The sequence below is a fragment of the Neovison vison genome, chromosome 14, assembly GCF_020171115.1.
Source record: "Neovison vison isolate M4711 chromosome 14, ASM_NN_V1, whole genome shotgun sequence".
Classification (NCBI taxonomy): Eukaryota; Metazoa; Chordata; class Mammalia; order Carnivora; family Mustelidae; genus Neogale; species Neogale vison.
The window spans coordinates 25,158,810-25,178,874 of record NC_058104.1 but is presented as its reverse complement, the minus strand read 5'-3'; the positions used below and the strand labels follow the sequence as shown (position 1 = coordinate 25,178,874).

Genomic DNA, 20,065 nt, shown 5'->3' with positions numbered 1-20,065 from the left:
TGTCGTCCTGTGTGTGGTGGGACGTTAGCAGCACCCCAGCCACTACCCAGGTGAAGCCAGCAGCATCCCCACCCCCATGGGACACCCCAAAATGTCTCCAGGTGCTGCCCAATGTCTTCCAGGGGCTGAAAATGCCCGTCACTGAGAACCACTGTCCTATCTGACCCTCATTTCCACTCTTACAGCCTCACAGAAAGAGGGTACACGCTGACCTCCTCTCAACTAGGAGGAAACGTTAAGAAGTAAGAGCCAGGCAGAGGGAACTGTCTCGGCCTGTGCAGCAGGGGGGTGCCAGTGAAACAGGAAATCAGGTCCATCTGCTGGCAGCTCAACAAGGCCCAGGTACTGCCTTTGATGGTCAGCCAGCAATGTAACCTACAAGCGAGGTTCCCAATAATCACACGTACGACATGCCAGGTGCTCTCCACGACATGTTTTTCCCATTTTTCTTACCAAGGTATGATTCACGTGGAGTATCTTCAGGACTTGTCCTGGGTTAGTTCACTGCATCCTCACAATCCTATTAGATGTGGATTATCATTCACCCCATTTTACAGATGAGAATACAGAGGCACGGGGAGGCCACATAACGTGCCTGAGCTCAGCTGTGGAGGGAGGCGGGTAAGAAGACAGCGATCGACCCGGCAGGAACATCGGCGTGGAAGACCCACAGCAAGGATAACCACTCCCAGACTCACGATGCGCCATTTCTGCAAACTGAGCATCCACATGGTCCTGTTTCCCAAGGTCCGGAAACCTCTGAGGAAGAATGATGAAAGCAAAGGAATTCTCCCCAGGAAAGATCCACGTGTGAGCACGAACACACGAAAACAACCTTGCACACGATCACAGGGCTTCTGTGGGCTCTGAGGCTCTCCGCCGGCTTCCAGGGAAACATGCGACAGCAAGATACTTTGGGCTCCAAGCCAGACACTGCACAGACCTCGTGAAGAATCCTGTAAGCAGGTTAACACTTCACATCCTTTCGGGGACTGGGAAACCGAGGTCAGAGCAGGTCAAGCACTTGCCCAAGGTCACAGAGCTCGTGCAAAGCGACACCACGGTCGGCCTGAGCTCAGTGTTCTTTCCACCCCAAACGCGGCCTTAACAACTCAACTCAGCTGCGACCACCCACGCCAGAATACTACGAAAATAAAGGATGCGTAAAGAATTTATACGTCTCAGCGAGCAGCACTGGTGACAGAAACTTGGCAGCAACCATGCAGATAAGGGCTGCTGGCCACCCAGAATCAAAACCCAAAGGTGGCCTTTGCCTTTCACAGAGGTTAATTGCCCCTTCCCAACTCTGTAAGACAGCATCTCTTCCAAGCAGTCCGCAGGCGTCTGGGCACTCACACAAAGCCCACCCTGCCTCTCTCCAAACGGCCGTGCCTCCTGCAGCGGCCGACACCTGGCCTGGAGTAGGAAAACGACGGGCCAAATGTCAGCATCAGTAGGTTTATGCTTACGAGCTTCCCGAGCCAAAGGTCATTCAAAGTCAGCTCAACAGTCAACACGTCTGCAAGGGAGGCCGTCGGCTCGGAGAGAAGGAGAGGCCTGCGGTGACACAGCAACAAGCCTGACCAGGCAGGACACGAGAAACATCCCGACTTCGACGACTTGGCTCTTTTGTGGTCGCAAAGGGGAATGGAGGGACGATGACCCCTTTCCCAGGGCAGACGGTCAGAAGTGCCGGGAATCCTGGAGGGCGGCCTCCTCCACTTTAAAGTTGGGGAAACTGAGGCAGAGAGTGACCAAGGGACCCACTGCTATCAGAGCCAGTGTCAGCACCAAGTTTTCAATCCCCAGGCTAGTGCTCCTTCTGCTAGCCCCAGCTGCCTGCTCCCTGGTGTGGGGCAGGTAGAAGATCCACTCGCTCCCCGGCCCCCACGTGTAACTCACAGTCCTGGGCTTGTGCCATAGACCAAGCCAGAGATGTAGCGGTGATCAGGGGACTGGTGTGCGGGTCATTCCTGCAGAACACTTTTTAAAGTTATAGAAAATTTTTTAAAATGTGTTTTAAATTTCAAATAAATGTTTTAACAGTTTCCAGGCTTTGAGGGGGGCGCCCGGGTGGCTAAGTCGTTAAGCCTCTGCCTTTGGCTCAGGTCATGATCCCAGGGTCTTGGGATCGAGCCCCGCATCAGGCTCTCTGCTCAGCAGGAAGCCTGCTTCCCCCTCTCCCGCTCCCCCTGCCCGTGCTTGCACATGCTCTTTTTCTCTCACACAAGTAAAAAAATAAAAACTTTAAAAATAAATAAATAAAAGTTTTCAGGCTTGTTAGAACTCGAACCAATACTGGATCGTTCCCGCACCCCCTCAACTAAAATTTCTTGAGCCACAACGCCACGGCAGGCAGGATTTTAGGCGCCGGGTGCAGGCAGTGAAAGAGCAGGCTAAGCATCCACCTTCCAGGAACTCACGTCCTGTGGGGACACAGAAAACGGACCGTATGTTCAGGTCAGGACCGTTTCAAAAACCTGCAATCAGCAGACATGGAGGAACAGAGTGGGTGGTGCCGGCAAGCTCCTTAGGATGTGTGGTCAGGAGAGGGAAGCGTCTTTTAAGAAGGGACATCTCGGGGACCTGGGTGGCTCAGTCCTTAAGCGTCTGCCTTCAGCTCAGGTCATGATCCCGGGGTCCTGGGATCAAGCCCCACATCGGGCTCCCTGCTCCGTGGGGAGCCTGTTTCTCCCTCTCTCACTCCCTCAGCTCTGTTCCCTGTCTGCCAAATAAATAAATAAAACTTTAAAAAAAAAAAAAGATGGACATCTCTGCAGACCTGAATACTTCCCTCTGAGGGCCAATCACTCCAGAAGCAGGGGGCTTCCAGAAACAGCGAGGAGGGGGAGAGGAAGGAAACCCCAGCTCCCCCACATCTTGGCACTCAGACCTTCCACAGCCTCCCTCGGCCTGTTTCCTCCAACTAGAAGACGAGGCCAACAAACCCACTTTGCAGGGATGCTGTGACAACTGAGCAATAACAGGAGTACAGGCTGGGTGACAACAGGCGACATGATGGAGAGGAGCATACTATTAATCTTCTCCAGGCACTCCTTGAAGGAAACTGGAATTGCCCCACAGACAGGTCTGAACTCATGAGCTGACCTGCTACCTGAAGATGGACGGGCCAAGGGCCAGGATGGAAACATCAGGGACCAGGTCCACAATCCTAGGGGTCTCGGCTCTAACTGTGGTTTACAGCTTAAACCCTTGGGGCTGCTGAATGGGCTCCAAACTGATCCCCCCCAAAGGTCTCCAGAAGTAAGTGTCTTTACATATGACATTTTACATATGAGGAAAAGGGTCCCAGAGAGTCTGGAGGTAAAAAAAAAAAAGAGAGAGAGAGAGAGGAAGGGAAACCCAGCCAGGAAACCCTGGAGCCAAGGCCAGACCCCAGGGTGGCTGCACCGAGTCGCACCCCGCCCCCCACAACATGAAGCCGTCCTCCGCCTGCTCTCCTGCAGCACTCAGCATGTCCCTGCATGATGGGTGCCAGGGCTCGGGGCCCAGGGCACTGCCTGGGAGCTGCTGGCAGCTTGAAGGAGTAGGGACACCCACGTCAGCTCAGGAGTCCCCAGCCTGTGCGGCACAGGGAGGCCTTCAAGCACCTTGAGCAAGCAAGGGCCACCGGGGCCTCCAGGAAGGACTGGGAAGCAGGCTCCTGAGGACACTTCAGGTAGCAGACAAGCCGCAGGACCTGCCATAAGAGCAAGTGGCCATGGCCCCAGCACTCTGGCTTAAGACCCTCACCCAGCGTCCCACTGCTGCTGGGATCGGAACGGATGGCGGGCCCTCTCCGGCATCCTCGGCTCGACTCTCCCCTCTGCCCAGCCACGCTCCCACCGTCTCCATCCACCGCCAAAACCCCTCACCCCCCACCCTCAGCTCTGCCGCACCAACCTGTCTTAATGACATACACCGAGGCCCCCCGCTCCGTGCTCCACCTTCCTAGCCCTTGCAATGTACCAGCAAAGTTCACGTGTCTGTCCATGTCACCGGTGTCTGTCCTCCCCTCTGGCCTGGCAACTCCCCGGGGCAGGCTGTTGGCTTCTTGCTGCCTAACACACTGGCCAAGGTAAGCACGGGGCAGGCGGGGGGGCGGGTGGCTTGTCCCCGAGCCACACGACCAGCGCCAGGAGCAGCAAGTAGCACTCTGTGCCCCATTCCCATGTGGTCTCCACACCAGGAAGAACAGGGTTGGGAGGCTGGGAGGGCTGAAGATCCCAAAACAAAGGATATAAGCAACCCCTGTAATTGGGGTGTGGGGGGAGGTTACAAATGTTAAAGGCCTGGAGAGGACAGCCCCTCCAGGGAGCGCAGAGCCGCCCAGCCTCTGAGTGCCATTTTCCCGGCTCTTAAAGTAGCAGATGCATGAAAATGCTAGCAACTGGGCACCTGGGTGGGTCATTTGGCTAACATCTACCTTCTGCCCAGGTCATGATCTCGGGGTCTTGGGATCAAGCCCAGCGTCAGGCAGCAGGGAGCCTGCTTCTCCCTCTGCCTGCTACTCCCCGTGCTTATGTGCGCTCAAATAAATAAATAAAATCTTTTTTTAAAAACTATGAAAAAAAAATGTTAGCGACTACAGAGGGTGGAGGATAAGGAAACGGGCAGCTGTCATCCTGCTGACAACACGGTCCCTCCGAACACGAGACAGCTGAGAATAAATCCATGAATACGGGACCCACCGTTGGCCTGCTCGCCCCACACTCCAAGAATTTACCACAAAGGAACACAGAGCAGAAAAAAAATAATTTCCTCCAAGCCTGGCGCTGATTCTCATTCTTCCTTACAATGAGAGAAGACAGCGGGAAAACAAACGAACCGGGCTGGTGCACCCCTCCCCCCAAAATCCCCAATAAACTGGACTATTACATAGCCATTCGGCAGGAGGACCAGGGAGATGGAGAGGGGAAAGTGCTAGAAAACGATGCTAAGAAAGCAGAATGCACATAAGCAGGTTGGTAAGCGGCGCTATTACACAACTTACACTCCGCTCTGATGCAGATACTCTTCTCGGCAAATGGGTGTTTCCGGCATCCCGGTGTCTGGATACGGAAACAGGCCGTGAGAGGTTCGAGACCCGGGGGGAGCCTGGGTAACTGGGCAGCCGGCCTTCAGCCTGCCCCTCCGGGCCGAGATGGCACCAGGCGGTCTGCAGTCCCCCCCGGACAGCCCCACGCACCGCGAACGCACACACACACACAAACACCTGCCCGAATGGCAAGTGCCCAGAGGCAGAAGCACGAGTGATCTCCTGAGCATCAACTCTCTTCACTACTTTGCTAAATCATTACTTCCTCCCAACAGGCTCTGCGTGGTCTTAACTACCAAAGGGCGTCGGAGAAAGAGCGGGAATGTGGGCCTGGCCACGCCAACCTCTCTTGGGCACTTCATGACAAGAACATACACCCACAAAGCCCAGGACCACACCCTGTGCCACTTCAGAGGCCCCCAGGAGGGGAAGGCTGCCAGCAGAGGACCTGCCTGTCATCCCCGAGCACCGAGGATGACACGGCCCCGCTCTAGTGCCACCACAGTGCCGGGCGGCCCCTGTACCCAGGACTGGGTGCAGCTGGGGAAGGCACCCGGCAGGGCATGAGGGAGGGTCCTCTGTGTCGCAGAGAAGAACTGGGGCCCCTCCGCCAGGCTCTGCGGGGTTTCTGAGAGTCACGCATCTCCCGACTCAAAGCCCACGTGCTTCCCGTGCTGGGATAGGATTCTTCATCTGGAGTCGCACAGCTCTTGGTACACATTCTCGGGACTCCCCAGGACTGAATGAGCCCCCCAGCCCCCGCCGGCCGAAATCCCTATGGGAAGCTCTAACCTTCAATGGGACTGTGTTTGGAGGTAGGACCTTTACGGAGGGAATTAAGGTTAAATGAGGTCCTGAGGGAGAGACCGCATTTCGGTAGGCCGGGGTCCTCGCAAACAGAGAAGACACACCAGGAACGCGGAAGCAGGCAGAAAAGGCCACCTGCGAGGCAGGGACAGCGGCCTCGCCTGGAACCAGCACCGAGGTCACCTGGACCTCCAGCCTCTGAAACTGCGCCAGAGACTTGCTCAGGCCTCCCGGCCAGTGGTACTATCACAGCCACCCCAGCGGACACCCTGGACCCCCAGACAGGCTCTTCTTATTTTTCTGGGATGTCACAGGGGCAGAGGCAGGACGAGGAGGACACACATCAAAGCCACCTTCCACCCCAAATTTCTGAGAACCCAGGTCTCTCATCCGGAGCACACCCAGGAGACGCCACCAGCCCCTGCCCAGGCAGTGCACCATCCCGCCCCACAAAGTCCACTAACACAGAGAATCAAGGGTCAAGAGGTGGGTGTGGTGACACATCTGGAGATTCATGGGACAAACTCCGGGTGGGTCCCTACTTGCCAAAGATACCAAATAATAAAACCAGATCGACAATTCTGGAAGATGGGATGTACGAGTACAGACAAGACCAACGGCCGAAATCTCCGCCGTCAGCACACAACGGATGACCACAGTGCCGATGCCCAAGCAGGGCCCGCTGCTTCCTCCAGCCCAGCGTGGCCCAGGAGGCCCCAGAGCCTCGGACAAAGCAAACATGGTGGTCAGCTGCAGGAGGGGGCGCCTCCCCAGGGAGCAAGAACCCCGCCTGGAAGCATGCCGCTGCGTAACCGCTGGGGCGCCCGAAGATTCCTGCACCCGGACAAGGGCGAGGCCTGGTGTGGGAGCCCGCAAGCTCGGGGGCGCCATTCTTTACGAGACAAACCTAAGCAAGGCAAAACCCGGTGCTCTTTGGGGCAGAAACACCTGAGAGCCAGAAAAACGTCTGGGATCTCGACACAAGGTGTAACCCACTCAGAGAGCGCTGCAGACGCAGAAAGACGAGGCAGAAAGGAGCAGGGACCCCCAACAAGAGGGCTTCTGGGTGTTCTCAATCCTTCTGGTTTCTTCCCAGAAAAAAGTGTGAGTTTAGCACTAGGATATCCCCAAGCCCCCTGTACTGCTGCTCAGTCACTCGCCTCTCCTTAAGGCAATGGGAGGGGGTCTCGGACAGAAGCTGGGCCAGGCCTTGACATCCAGGCCGACTCCATACTGGGTCCTCTCCAATGTCTTAATTTTCAGCTACCCACCATTTCCGCCAAATGACAGGGGCTCTCCACTCACTGTACTCACGCAAAGTTCCCTTTTCCAGTAAAGGCATTCAGGTTTTCTTAAGTGCACCCATGTAAAAAAAAAAAAAAAAAAAAAACTACACACACATTGCAGGGTAAGATCTAGTACAGTGGTAAATAAGCAACAGAACTGGGGCGCCTGGCTGGCTCAGTCGGTGAAGCTGGTGTCTTCGGCTCAGGTCATGGTCCCAGAGTCCTGGAATAGAGTCCCATATTGGGCTCCTTGCTCAGCGGGGAGCCTGCTTCTCTCTCTGCCTCTGCCTGCCGCTCCCCCTGCTTGTGCTCTCTCTCTCTCTCTCTCTCTGACAAATAAATAAACAAATAAAATCTTTAAAGAAATATTAAGTAACAGAACTTTGGAAGCCAGCGACTTCTCCTAGCCCGGGTGCCCCATGTGCGTCGACCTACAGATAACCATACGGCTGAACTCCCGCCGTGATGAACCACACGCTTTCATTCCAGACACAGACTGGTCATTCCCACTGCGCCCACCCTACAGAGTCTGGTCACTTCCTTCTTCGTTCCCGACTCAGAGAATGCCAGCTAGCTCCCAAACTCCACTCTTCCTTCCCTAGCAGTGAAAACCCTACTGGGGAGCAGGAGGACTCTGCCTCCCTCGCAGCCAGGGGAGGCCATGGGGCTGATCCAGGCCATGCCGACGGGCTACTGTGTGCACCTCCTGGGACGGGGCCTCCTGTTCTGTACCACCTGTTTGGGCCCACTCTGCAGTCCAGTGAGGTCCATGGGCCTCTTCTCAAAAAATAGTTCAAAACACATAAAACACACCAGACTACAAAGGAAATGGATTCTATTGAAAAATAACTATCAAAATATAAAAAAATAAAAGTGACATAGAAATATGTAGAATTCTTTATTATCGCACTGAAAACTGTTGTCCAGGAGAAACAACATTCTGAGATTTTGTTCATGTCATGGTTCTCGCAGGCGCCTGTGACTTTCACAAAGCAAAATCACCCATTTTGCTAAACTGCCATGGTTTCTATGGTTTGCTTCTACCTTCATAACTGAAGGCAATGTACATTTCAGGCAAAAGCTAGAGAAAAAAGTTGTAACTTTTTTCCCTAAGAAAGTTCAGACCTACCTATGGAAATGGAGGAAGTCTCTCCTTTGCTCCTTCCTCTTTCTTGCTACCTGGGAGGAGAATGGGATGGCTGGAGCCACAATAGTCATTTTGGACCATGAGGCTAGATGGAAGGAGTCCCCATCTCTGATGAACATAGAGATATACTCTTCCTTCCTCACAAAAAGGATTCCTCCAGAGCTACAAAGGAAATCCAACTAGCACAGTTCCTCTGTAGCTGACGACCTTCCAGGATGCAAACCCCCAAACCTTAAACAACACAAGTTTCCCTCTGGCTCAGTGCTGCTCCGTCTCTGCAGCCTGTCCTCTAGAGTGTGCACACACCCAGGCACCGGATATTAGCTGCAGCTCAGGAAGCTTAGCTCCGAACACCACATTTCGACGCCATGACCAGGTACACACATACACCTGGCTCTACCCCGCATTGCATGAAGTCCGCAGTCACACAGGAGCAAGGGCAAAGGCACTCCACTGATGTGCAGGCCCAAGGCTCACCCGGTGTTGGTGGAGGACACTGAGAAAGTACTTACTAATTGTCATCGATTCTGGCACGGAGGCGGAAGGTAACAGGTTGCTCAGAGGGCTTCCCTGGCTGGGAGGACTGGCTTCCACACTGGAAGAAGGCAGACAGAAGGAAGTTACACTCGGCCGCTCAAAATATACAACTTCACCATTCAAAAACTGAGCAGGTGTAAGGGTACTCAGGTGCACCTGCTAAAAGCCCGGGAGGCAGCCCTCATCATGTGTGGATTCCCTATTTGCAAATTTGCCTTCTCGCCGAAGTCTGTGTATGTCCCCAAGATCAATACTCAGTATTTGTCAAAAATAAACAGCAAAAAAGACTCTGCATCCTAGAGGGACCTGGTAACCCCAGTCCTCCCTGACTGTGTACAAACTATTCAGGAATCTATAGGCCTTGTCACTGTCGGGGAGCAGAGCCCTGTCCATAACACCAAGCACGCTTTGGGGTCATCAGGGACTCCCACCCTGGAGCTAAGGCTGAAAATGCAGATGGGATCTATCCCTATTCACCCAATTTGCACCAAATGAAAAGCATACAGAGAAAAACAACTGGAAGAGTAACAAGGCTCCGGGGCATCAGGGAGATTTTGGTGTCCATCTGTGCTCTGCTGCCCAACATCCGGGGACTTTGAGCAGCTGTTTCCCTTTGAGATACTTTTGTTTGAAAAGCAGAAAACCCACACGGGGCTCACTACCATATGCCAGACTCAGCACTTCTCAAATACAGGAGAGCTAAGTGGCTCAGATATTATATAATCAAATCATGCCTTATTGTGATCAAATGCTAACATCAAGCATAATGGGAGAGGAGGCACCCAGGCATGACCCCCAAAACCATAAAAGTGAAGGCGGAATGCAAATGAAGTTTGCTAAATACCGTCGCTCGCATTCTGACGCCCTTGGCAACTTCACGTTCTATGATCTAAGCTAAACCTGGACATATACATGAAATAAGGCCTTGACCTTGCAACCCGGCAGGTGTACTCCGATCTTTAAGAGAATAAAACGCACAGTTGTGAACAAGACAACTCAATCCCAAAGGCAATCTGGCTCCAGAATACTGACCTGTACCGGGGGCCGGGCTCCGGGAGAACGTGGTCCTCCGGTCCTATCCCGTTCTCCAGGCTTCCAAGGGGGGCATCTGTGCAGAGAGAGCAGTCGCAGAGAGAAAGTCAGCTGTCTGTTTTCATCTCATTCTCTCCGTGAGGCAAGGACACAGTGCAGACACTGCCTCATCTGCTAAATCAGTCGACTTAAAATGTTTCTTCACCTGCACAATGGATTTTAATCTGCTACTTGTTTCGTGTTTTGGACCATCATCTCAGATGTGGCCTCAGTCACTGATACGAGGCCCCATCCTCCTACTTAACCTTTTTGACCTTGAGCCACCTGGAATTGTGCGTGAAGTCCATATTCAGAGCCAGCCTCAGAATCAGGGAATAATCATCAGCTTTCTGATGGACAAAACCTCTCTCGCTGTAGTGGCTCACGACAGACGCGAGGGGGCAGCACAGTCCAACCGCTGACCATGTCTGTCTGCATCAAAACCAAGTGCCCTGCTGCTTTCTAGAAAGACGCCTCCCCACACAGAGGGGTGTGGGGGAAAGGCATTCAGAAGAAGGGAGCCCACAGATAATCTCTAGAAGCACTAAAGATTTTCATAAACGTATTAGCGGCTGTTCAGGTCTCTTTCCAGAAAAAAGTGCAAAGCCACAGCCCTTAGGCTGGATGGTGACATGAAGGCCGGGGTCAGCCATGGTAACACGTGCCCTTTGGAGACACTCACCGCTTCTCTCAAGGCCGACTGCAGAGCCAGGCCAGGATGGGGGATGGGGCAGAGAGATGGAAGGGGGCACACCTCAGGGCCCACAGCGCCGCGGCCGCCTCCCTGCCTTTCCTGTTTTCACCTGAGTTTCCACCTCCTGCTTGAGATTCCCCAGTTCTTAAGGGACTGTACTCAGGGAACCCTAAAGAGAAAACGTCTCTTTGACACTGCTGTCCCCGTTAAGCTCTTCCACTTGCTCTTTTTTTTTTTTTTTTTTAAAGAAGTTTGAGAGGAAAACAGCAAGCGTGTCCCCCTCGGCCTCCCCTGCCCTCCTCTGAGCATTGTGGTGAGTCTACCAGGCCAGGCTCTGCCTCCAGCGTTAAACCTAGCCTCTCTGTGACTCGGCTTCCTCCACTAGGGAAGGGCTAACACCAGCGGCTACCACACGACATCTTAATAATACCAACGCGTGATTAAACTCATGTTGTGACGCACGCATGCTTCAGCGGAAACGCTCGGGGGCCGCTAGCCCAACTCGCTCTGGAACGCCGCCCGCCTACCACAGGCTCCCGCCATCATCTCACACACACACACGCATACGTACACACACACGCATATGCACACACACACGCACACACACACACATGCACACACACCGCCTCACAGCCTTTTCTCGGATTCCCTTGTGAAGACATCTCTGGATCGCAGCTCAGAGGCCTCTGTCCCCCTCGGCAAACCCAACAAGGTCCTGGCCCCAGCTGCCAGCAGGCTGAAGAGGACAACCTCCCAAACACGCGCCTGTGGCTGGGACCTCAATCCTGAATCCTTGTCCCGCGGGGCTCGCTGCCGGCCCGGAAGCTCCACTGGGACGCCTGCAGGGCCCACCGCCTGGTCACGACTGTCCAGAGCGCTCCCGTCCGCCACCCTCTCCACGGGGGCGTCACCTCCCCCATCACAGAGCTCGAGGTGCCCCGTGTCCGCCATTCCTTGTCCATAGTCGTGTCCACTGCCACCCTAGTGCTGAGGCTCCATGCCTTCTAGGGGTCTCCCACAGAGGGTCCCGCAGTCCTGCCCCACCTGTTAATCCAACTCACAGCTGTCGGGTTCCTCTCCCTGAAGCAAAACGGGGACTCCAACATGCACAGCAGCACTCCACAGCTGGAGGAAAGGCCGCCATCACCCACCAGCATTTCAGACCCCAGGCCTACTCGGCCCCAGCGACGCCCCCAGAACACACCCCAGGAGCCGGGACGCGGCACTGGGCCTGGCACACTGGGGCCACAGAGCAAGTGCTCACACGGGCTGTGTCACTCACCATCGAGGCACCTCTGAGGGGCGCGCTACTACCTTAATTTTACAGATGTGGAGATGGCCCTGGAGGACTTCAGTGATCTGCCCAAGATCGCAAGCTAACGTGCGAGGGTCTGAACCGCACTGTGCCCAGCGGCAGAGCTGAGTCCTTCCCCGCTTCACGGCCTCTCTCACAGCAGATTTGAGCTACGTGCCTCTCCCTCCACGGGGCCTTGCACTCCCTGACTTATTCCTTTGTCTACACTGCGTCTCCACCTGGGCCACGTTTTTCCAACTGCCAGGTGTCCGCTCCCTTCGGCATGCCCCATCCCCATGGGCTCTGCACACCCACCACTCACCCACTCAGCAAAGGACCCTTGAGTGCCCCACTGTGCGCCTAGCTCTGGCCTGGGTCAGGGTCACACTGGAACCAGGCAGACATGGACCTGCCCGTACAGATCTCAGAGAGGGGGACAGGACTTACCAGGTGATTACACAACCACACACTCGGCTACAAGCTGAGGTCAGGGCACGGGGGACACAGGAGGTCTCTGGCAGCGTGAACTTGAGACCTGGCCTGCCAGAGGAGGGGACAGAAGAGCCCTTAATGAGCCACCACCACATGGGCTGCCTCCTGAAGGATGTGTGCAGGAGGCAGGAGGAGAGAGACCAGAAGTGGAAGCAGGCAGGCGTGGCTAGGGGCCTGGAGCTAAAGAGAAACGGGAGATCAGGCTGTGCACTGAGCCAGGGACTGGGGGGCCGCCATGAGGATTCTGGATTTTATCCTCACTGCACCGGGAAGGTTCAGAGCAAGGGAATGATGCAATTTGAGGTGTGTTCTAAGAGATCCCTCTAGTTGCTGTAAGAACAGCCAGGGTGGGGGCAGGAGTAGAAGCAGGGAGAGTTGTTGATGTGCCTTGGCCCCCCCTTGCCTGCAAAACTCGGGGGGGTCACCTCTGGATCCCCCCAGATCCCAGCACGGTGCTGGTGCAGAGCAGGGCCACCCGCCGGCGGCGTACAGAAAACCATGAGCCCTGAGGGCACAGGACCCACCTGAGAGGGGTGGAGACCACACAGCACGCAGGCCGGGTGGGCACCACAGTCCCCTGCCACCACAGGCGGTTTCCAGCACCCTCCAGGAGCGCGCGCCCAGATCAACCACCTCAGAGTGGAGCAGCGCGGCCACAGAGCTGCCCCAACGTCACCAAGGAAGCCCGCTGGCCCCGCGATGGGACACGGAGCTGAGGAGCGTTACACCTGGTGAGGGGACCCAAGGTTTCAAATGAACAAACGGACTCCGAATCTGCTGAAGCCCAACACTAAGCCCAGGACCCCCGGGGAGGAGCGGAGCTGCGACGTTCTCACGCGTGCCGCGGGTAGAGGCGGGGTCCGCCCACCTCCGGTGAGTGCTCGTGTGGAGAGAAACTCGGGGGCGCGCTCCCCGCGGCTTCAGAGAGATGACGGTATACGTGCTCTGCTGTACGCAGGTAACGGACATGCCCAGAGGAGTGACAGGAGCGAACCCTCCACGCGGGTCTCATGTGACCCTGACGGCTGTGTTCCTTCTCGGAGCCTCGGACCCCAGAAACGCAGCTCCAAAGCCTGGCCCCCTTGTCCACAAAGCCTCCTCATATAAGGAGGATATTTCTGTGTTGAGAGCCCCTTCTCTGCCACGTTCTCCCTCCCAGATTTAGCTACCAAATCACTCCTCCTTCTCCACCACGGGCCTCCCTCCCCCTCCCGCTAAATGCCCCCCAGGGTAGCGACCCTAAGGCCACCAGCACTTTCAAAGATGCTGGGAAGGTCTCCTAAGGGTAGAGCCCTCTGTGTGCAAAGCTGTCGTGAGAGACACAAATGGCTCCCGGGCTAGAGTGAGAGAGAATAAGTTGTTAACCTTGATCGAGGGAGGGTATCGATCCGCAGGGACAGCAGTCAGAGATGAGCACAAGAGCACAGTCTGAGAGAGACATGCTGACAGGACACCCACAGCTGCCTGGGGAAAGGCCCCCCAAGGAAAAGGGGATCAGGCCAGGAGGGACTCGAAGCAACCTGGCCTTCCAATCAGGTAGCAGACTCCCCCGGCTCTGATTCTAGTATCTTCTGCAGCGCAAACATCATTTGTCTTCCTATGCAACTCTTACCCGCAGCGACTCTGCCCCCGAGGCTGTCACCAGCTTCCAGGACTCCTGGCAGCTTTGTTACTAGAGTAAATTAAAAAGTTGGCAGACCGGCTCACACACAGCATCTCTGATGAGGATACTCAAGATACGCGGGGGCTCGGGGGCCCACGACAGTGACAAGATGAAGCCTCTGGGTCTGGAAGGGTGACAGGCAGAGGTGGGACCACGGGAAAGCTGCCAGGAGGACGCCTTCCCGCGAGGATGCTGGAGGCCGGCCAGCAGCTCCTTTCCCTGAAGGAGATCCCACAGAGAGAGGAAGAGCGCTGAGCTCTGTAAGACTAAACCCAAGAGAACGGCCCTCACCCCCAGGTCTGATTGTCGAGAGGAGCCCAGCTGAGAAAGGAGGGGGCCACTGGGAACGAAACCGAACACCAAGTGCAGGCACCTTGACACCCCAGCGACCGGTGGCCTCCTTGGTGGGGAGGGAGACAAGGCGACTGGGGCCCTGGGTCGGCAGGTGGAAGTCATGTGGTCCCGGAGCGGGTAGGGACCGGCGGCTCTCTGCAAGCCCCGCCCCTTCTCACACACCCTGTCCGAGAGAGCAGTGCCCCTGATGGGCCCTGGCAAGGTAACCAAGCCCGCCCACTGGCCGTCTGGGCCACATGTGGTCCCCTGGGGAACGCAGCAGCTGGTGCTGGCCTGGCCTGCAGACACACCAGCTCGAGCCACCAACCCAGGACCCCCAGGGGACATCAGTGGAGACCCAGGAAGAATTTCCTGCCAGTATGGGGGCCATCCAGCCAAGGCCAAATGGGGAGGGCTCAAGAGTGGCAAGAGAGAGCAAAGCCTCTCAAAGGAAAGAGGAGATGGGGCAGATCCCCTAAGGAAGTGTGGGGCGCACAACAGGGGAGACACAGGAGCACCCTCTGTTCTGACCACCAGCTCCCGGTCCACAGACACCCCACAGCAGGGGCCCCACCACTGCCGCAGGGCTGACAGCAGGCTTCACGAGGCCTTAGCCGGTGCCTGGCCCCATGCCAGCCTGGAAAGCCTTCTGCACAAGTCTGGGAGGAAGGTAGGACAACGGTGACCAGCCCTTCCTCCCAGGCTGTGGTTGAGAAAGGATGCACTGGTCCAGACAGGCCACCTTCCAGGCTGGGGCTCACTCCACGGGCTTGCTATGTGCCAGCTGCCATCACCACCAGCAGCCAGACCTTCCAGAGAGAAGACGCGCCCAGCGGATGGAGTCACATTGTCATGCATGCTCAGGAGCCCCGGCGTCCATCGAGGACACTGCCACTCGGGAGAGGTAACCCGCCCTGCTCAGCTCCTGCGGCTCCTGGGGCAGGGCTATCTGAGCCCCACTCGAGAGGGCTGCCGGTCAGCGGCCCACCTGCTCTGCACCCCAGCTCTTTGAGCGAGTTTCCGTCCCCTGCCTGGGACAAAAACAACCATCCATCAACAGAGAGTCTGGTGATCAGACTGTCAACAGCTTCCTGAGCCGTCCAGAAACCGTGAAGGTTTCTTAACCCTGGCCCTGGGAGGGGGTGGCGGTGCCTGTGTAGGGGTGGGGGGGCGGAGGGCCGTGGGCCAGGGATGGCCACAGTGCTGCACCGTGCCGCTCACCGCGCTGGCTGCACTGAACACTCACCCTCTGGGCACACCAGGCTCATCCACAAGCACGTTCCTCCCCACCTCCCACACTCCCCGCGACCTGCTCTAGCTCAAGAAAAAAAACGACAAACCACACAAGAGCACGTTCAACCAAATGGAAGGTGCTGGAAACGCTTACCACCCCACCAGCAGGTTCTAAGCAGGCTGCTCTCTGACCCTCCAGCACTTTGCTGCAAAGGGTACAGGGGCCTTCCGAGCTAGGAGTTCTGTTAACTTTCTCCCTAAGAGGCAAAATTAATGGTTACCACTTTGGTCAGCTTGTACGTGCCCAGTTCCCCAAAACCTACTGGTAAGGAAAACAAATAGGCTCAGGGGCTCCTTCGTGACTTGTCAGCTGGTTTGGCCCAATCCTCCCTCGGGAGGGAGCAACTCAAACACTCAGGGTCAGCAAGAAGAGAAACCAAACCCTGAGTCCTGCCCTGAGCCCCGTGCCTCTTTGCTCCCTCCTGTCTGCAGGTGGAACCCAGACACTCCAGCCAAAGCACACGAATGGAGGGAGGGAGGAATCAGGAAGCACCCACCTGCCGGGCTGTAGGAGCCCACTCCGCTGACGGGGAAGAGGACATCGGCGTCACCGTGGAGCACCTGCAGGGGAGCCCAGCTGTGCATCTGGGAGAGGTGGGTGTCCCCATCCAGCGGCCTAAGATGAGAGAATACAGCTGCGTGACAGACAGAAGAGCCTCCGAGGGCTCAGACCACCACAAGCATCTGCCAGGCCTCCCTTAAGTTCCCTCTTGGTAACCAACCAGACCGTGACAGGGCTGAAGACGGGAGGCCCAGGCTGGGAGCGGGAGCGTGCGGTCCAGATCCGACACATGCCTCCATTCCTCCAGCCAGGGTTTGCTGAGCACCTACTACGGACCAGGCTCTGTGCTCACATATATCCTATGCTGCCCAAACCACCAGCAAATAAATGGGGTTTATCCTGCCCTTGGGGAGCTTACAGTCTGGTGGGGTACCCGGACGTGAATCACACAATCCTGCAAGACGTAAGACAGCAGTTCAGAGTCACAGAGCTGGTCAGGAAGGCCACAGGTTAGAGGTGAGAGCTGAAGGTGAGGGCACGGGGTGGGCAGAGGGAAGAGAAGGATGGACAAGGGGGACACTGGTGAGGGGACAGCAGGTGCCAAGTTCTGAAGCAGGAGAAAGCACGGCGTCCCCAGCTCTGAAATGATGTCAGCCACGTGACCTGGGGTTAGTGTCCCATCACCTCGCTGGTTCTCAAAGCCTCGTCAGTAGAACAGCAGAACCAGACTGTATCGTGTCTGGTTCCCTTCCAAGAAAGGGGGTCCGGTTAACCATTACCCTGGCTCATATGACCTGTTACATCATCCCCTTATCCACGAAGGACAAAGGTGACCTGGACATCTTTGTCACGCTAGCTGGTTCAGCTCAGTGTGTTTGGGAAGGATTTGCCCACTGTAGCGTTTGCCGTTAGACGACTAGGAACCGTTAATAAATACCAGGCTGTAGTTGCAGGGGACATTAAAGTTTACAGAATCACTCTGCAACTTAGCTGTAAAAAGTCCAAAGCAGATCACAGTCCTCCCTAGTTAACAGGGGAAGGACAGGAGGGAGGAAGCGGTGAAGGAGGGAAGGAGGGAAGGGAGGGGAGGGAAACGGGAGACGCAAGGTGTAGGAGGTTATGGGATTGCCCAAGTTCAGCATCCTGGGTTGGGACCAAGGCTTCAGGGTCTGAGACCATGCCTTCCAAATCCGATTACAGTGGGCTTCGTGGCTGCTGCCCACCATGTGGCATGGTGCGTGTAGTGTTTCTTTTGGTTTAGAGCAGGGATCAACAAGGACCAGATAGGATAGAGTGTAGGCTTCAGGGCCACAAGTACTCTTCTCCATAGTTGTTGCTGAGAGCCCTCTGACGAGTAACCACCATTCTTAGCTTGGGGGCGGATCTGGCCTGGAGGCTGCTTTGTCAGGGCCTTCCAGAGGCCACTTCGAGATCTTCCTGTCAGTCCTCTCTAGCTTCTGGTCAGACGTGAGGCTTTGAGCAAGAAACGGGAAATAACCCTAACAGACCTGTGCGGAATCCGTCCGTGAATCCTACAGGTCACTCCCCAGTGAGCCCCTTGGGAGAAGGCAGCAAGGTTTACCCGTCCTTGCAGGGGCCACGACGCCGGCTCGAGGCGGGTGGGATTTTCCACCGTTTGTTCTGAGGGGAAATTCTGCCACGTTCCAGAAACACAGGCAGGGCGCAGGTGAAGCCAGGCCCCGTCAGCTGAGGTTTGAGAACCCAAGCAAATGTGACCAAGGCCACCCCCAAAATGATTTACACTGAAGTGATTCCTAAGGCAAAGACAGATTCCGAGCAGGGTGCCATGGTCGGCTTAGTGATAACAGGTGTTGCTTTTCATTAGGAAAAAGAGATGCTTATTTTAAAACCTAGAAAATGCCAAAAAAAAAGGAGAGGGGCGGGGACTACACCAAAAACCACACTACCCACAACAAAACTGACTCAGACACTCTGTCCTTCGCACTTCCCTCTTCTTTTTTTTTTTTTTTTAAGATTTTATTTATTTATTTGTCAGAGCCAGCGAGCACAAGCAGAGAGAACAGCAGGCAGAGGGAGAGGCAGGCTTCCCGCCGAGCAAGAAGCCGATGTGGGACTCGATCCCAGAACTCTGGGTCATGACCTGAGGTGAAGGCAGACGCTTTACAGGCTGAGCCACCCAGGAGACCCCATGCTTCCCTCTTTCTACACAAAGATGTTTCTTTAGGAGGTCCTAATGAAACTCAGTGAAGGATTTATCATTGGCTTTTGTCATTCAATATTCATTCCTAAACTGGTCTTCACACTACTGAGATACTCTAAAAGGTCACTACAAATGTTCAAGACCCCGCAGGGTCCCGGGTAACTGATGAATCACTACAGTAGACACCCAACACTAATAGACCACTATGGTACCTATACTGGGATTAAAATTAAAAACTTGGGACGCGTGGGGGGCTCAGTTGGTGAAGCGTCTGCCTTTGGCTCAGGCCTGAGGCCTCAGCGTCTGCCTGATCCCAGGGTCCCGGGATCGAGTCCTGCATTACGCTTCCTGCCCAGCGGGGAGACTGCTTCTCCCTCTGCCCCTCCCCCTGCTTGAGCTCTCTCTCTATCTTCAGACAAATAAATACAACACTTAAACATTTAAAAATTAAAATGAAACGAAAAATTTAATTTAAAAAGACAGAAGTCTGCGACCTGAAATGTTAAGATGTTCCAGAGGGAGCTACGCATCAGTCGGCCGTTAAGGCAGGTCGGCTCCCAAGTTCTGCTTCCTGAAAGGTGGACTTCAGTATCTAGGCGCAGTCACCTTTTTCCCGAGACTCTGTCCTCGGCGCACAGTCTCGGCAGGGGAATGGCAAAATCAAGTGGGATAAACATTTCTGAGGCTCCGAACTCTGTATCACACTGTCTTCCCCAAGGGCTGTCAGCACTGTAGGCCGGCAGCGAGAATGGGTGAGGGCGCCCCCTGGTGCCTCCTGTGCGCCCGACCATACTACACAACTGGGCAAGCACTCCCCCAAAGTGCTAACCGGGGCTCTCCTTTCATCCAGTTCTAAATCGTGGCAAAATACAGTGTCCGGAAGCACTGTGCCCTTGCTCAGTTGCTAGTGAGGTGTAACGTTTGTCCCTATGTTTGTGATTCTGTTTGAATTATGTTTTCTTTTTTTTTTTTTTTAAGATTTTATTTGTTTATTGGACAGACAGAGATCACAAGTAGGCAGAGAGGCAGGCAGAGAAAGAGAAGGAAGCAGGCTTCCCGCTGAGCAGAGAGCCCAATGAGGGGCTCGATTCCAGGACCCTGGGATCACGACCCGAGCCGAAGGCAGCAGCTTAACCCACTGAGCCACCCAGGTGCCCTGAATTGTGTTTTCAACCCACTTCCCTACAGGTGTCAGAGATCACATAAGAAGTGACAGGAAAAGCTCTTTCTATAATAAAGATATTACCCTCTTTTAAGAAAAACAAAAACAAAAGGCAAAGCAAACACTGGTAAATATCGAGGCGGGAGGGACTAGATTTTCCTCAGTCATCGGAGGGGCTTTAACTGCCAGCGAAGAGAGACGTAAACCCAGCTCTAGGCCCACAGAGCACTTCAGAGACCATCGGAGCGCGGCAGTGGCCAGAGCAGTTGCATCCGCAGCGGGCATCTCCTGGCCGGGCCGCCTGTCCCTCACGAACCTGGCGGTGCTATTAGCTGCTCAGGCTCCGGCCCCTCCAGGCTCCTAGACCTTGCGTGCGAATGTTAGCTCAGAATCAAAATGAAAGGATTACTCAGTAGGCCACGTCATCATTCCTCTGCTCCTCCCCAAGATGCTCCGCAGAATGTTCGATGGAGATCCCCCCTTACACCAGGGAGAGGCTGCCCATAATCCGCAGGAGGCCCAGTGGCCCTGAAGGGCCCGGGCCCTGTAGAGGTGACCCTGCAC

At 55.3% G+C, this 20,065-nt stretch overlaps 1 protein-coding gene across 3 annotated transcripts in view; it reads right to left on the bottom strand.

Moving 5' to 3' along the window:
* SNX29 (sorting nexin 29) overlaps positions 1-20,065 on the bottom strand; it is a 480,282-nt gene that overhangs the window by 386,830 nt on the left and 73,387 nt on the right. For all 3 annotated transcript variants that reach the window (XM_044233549.1, XM_044233551.1, XM_044233552.1), the window contains 3 exons: positions 16,153-16,271; positions 9,848-9,923; positions 8,791-8,873 (listed from right to left, as the gene is read on the bottom strand). In XM_044233549.1, coding sequence (XP_044089484.1) covers positions 8,791-8,873; positions 9,848-9,923; positions 16,153-16,271 — 278 coding nt within the window. The remainder of the gene's footprint in view (positions 1-8,790; positions 8,874-9,847; positions 9,924-16,152; positions 16,272-20,065) is intronic.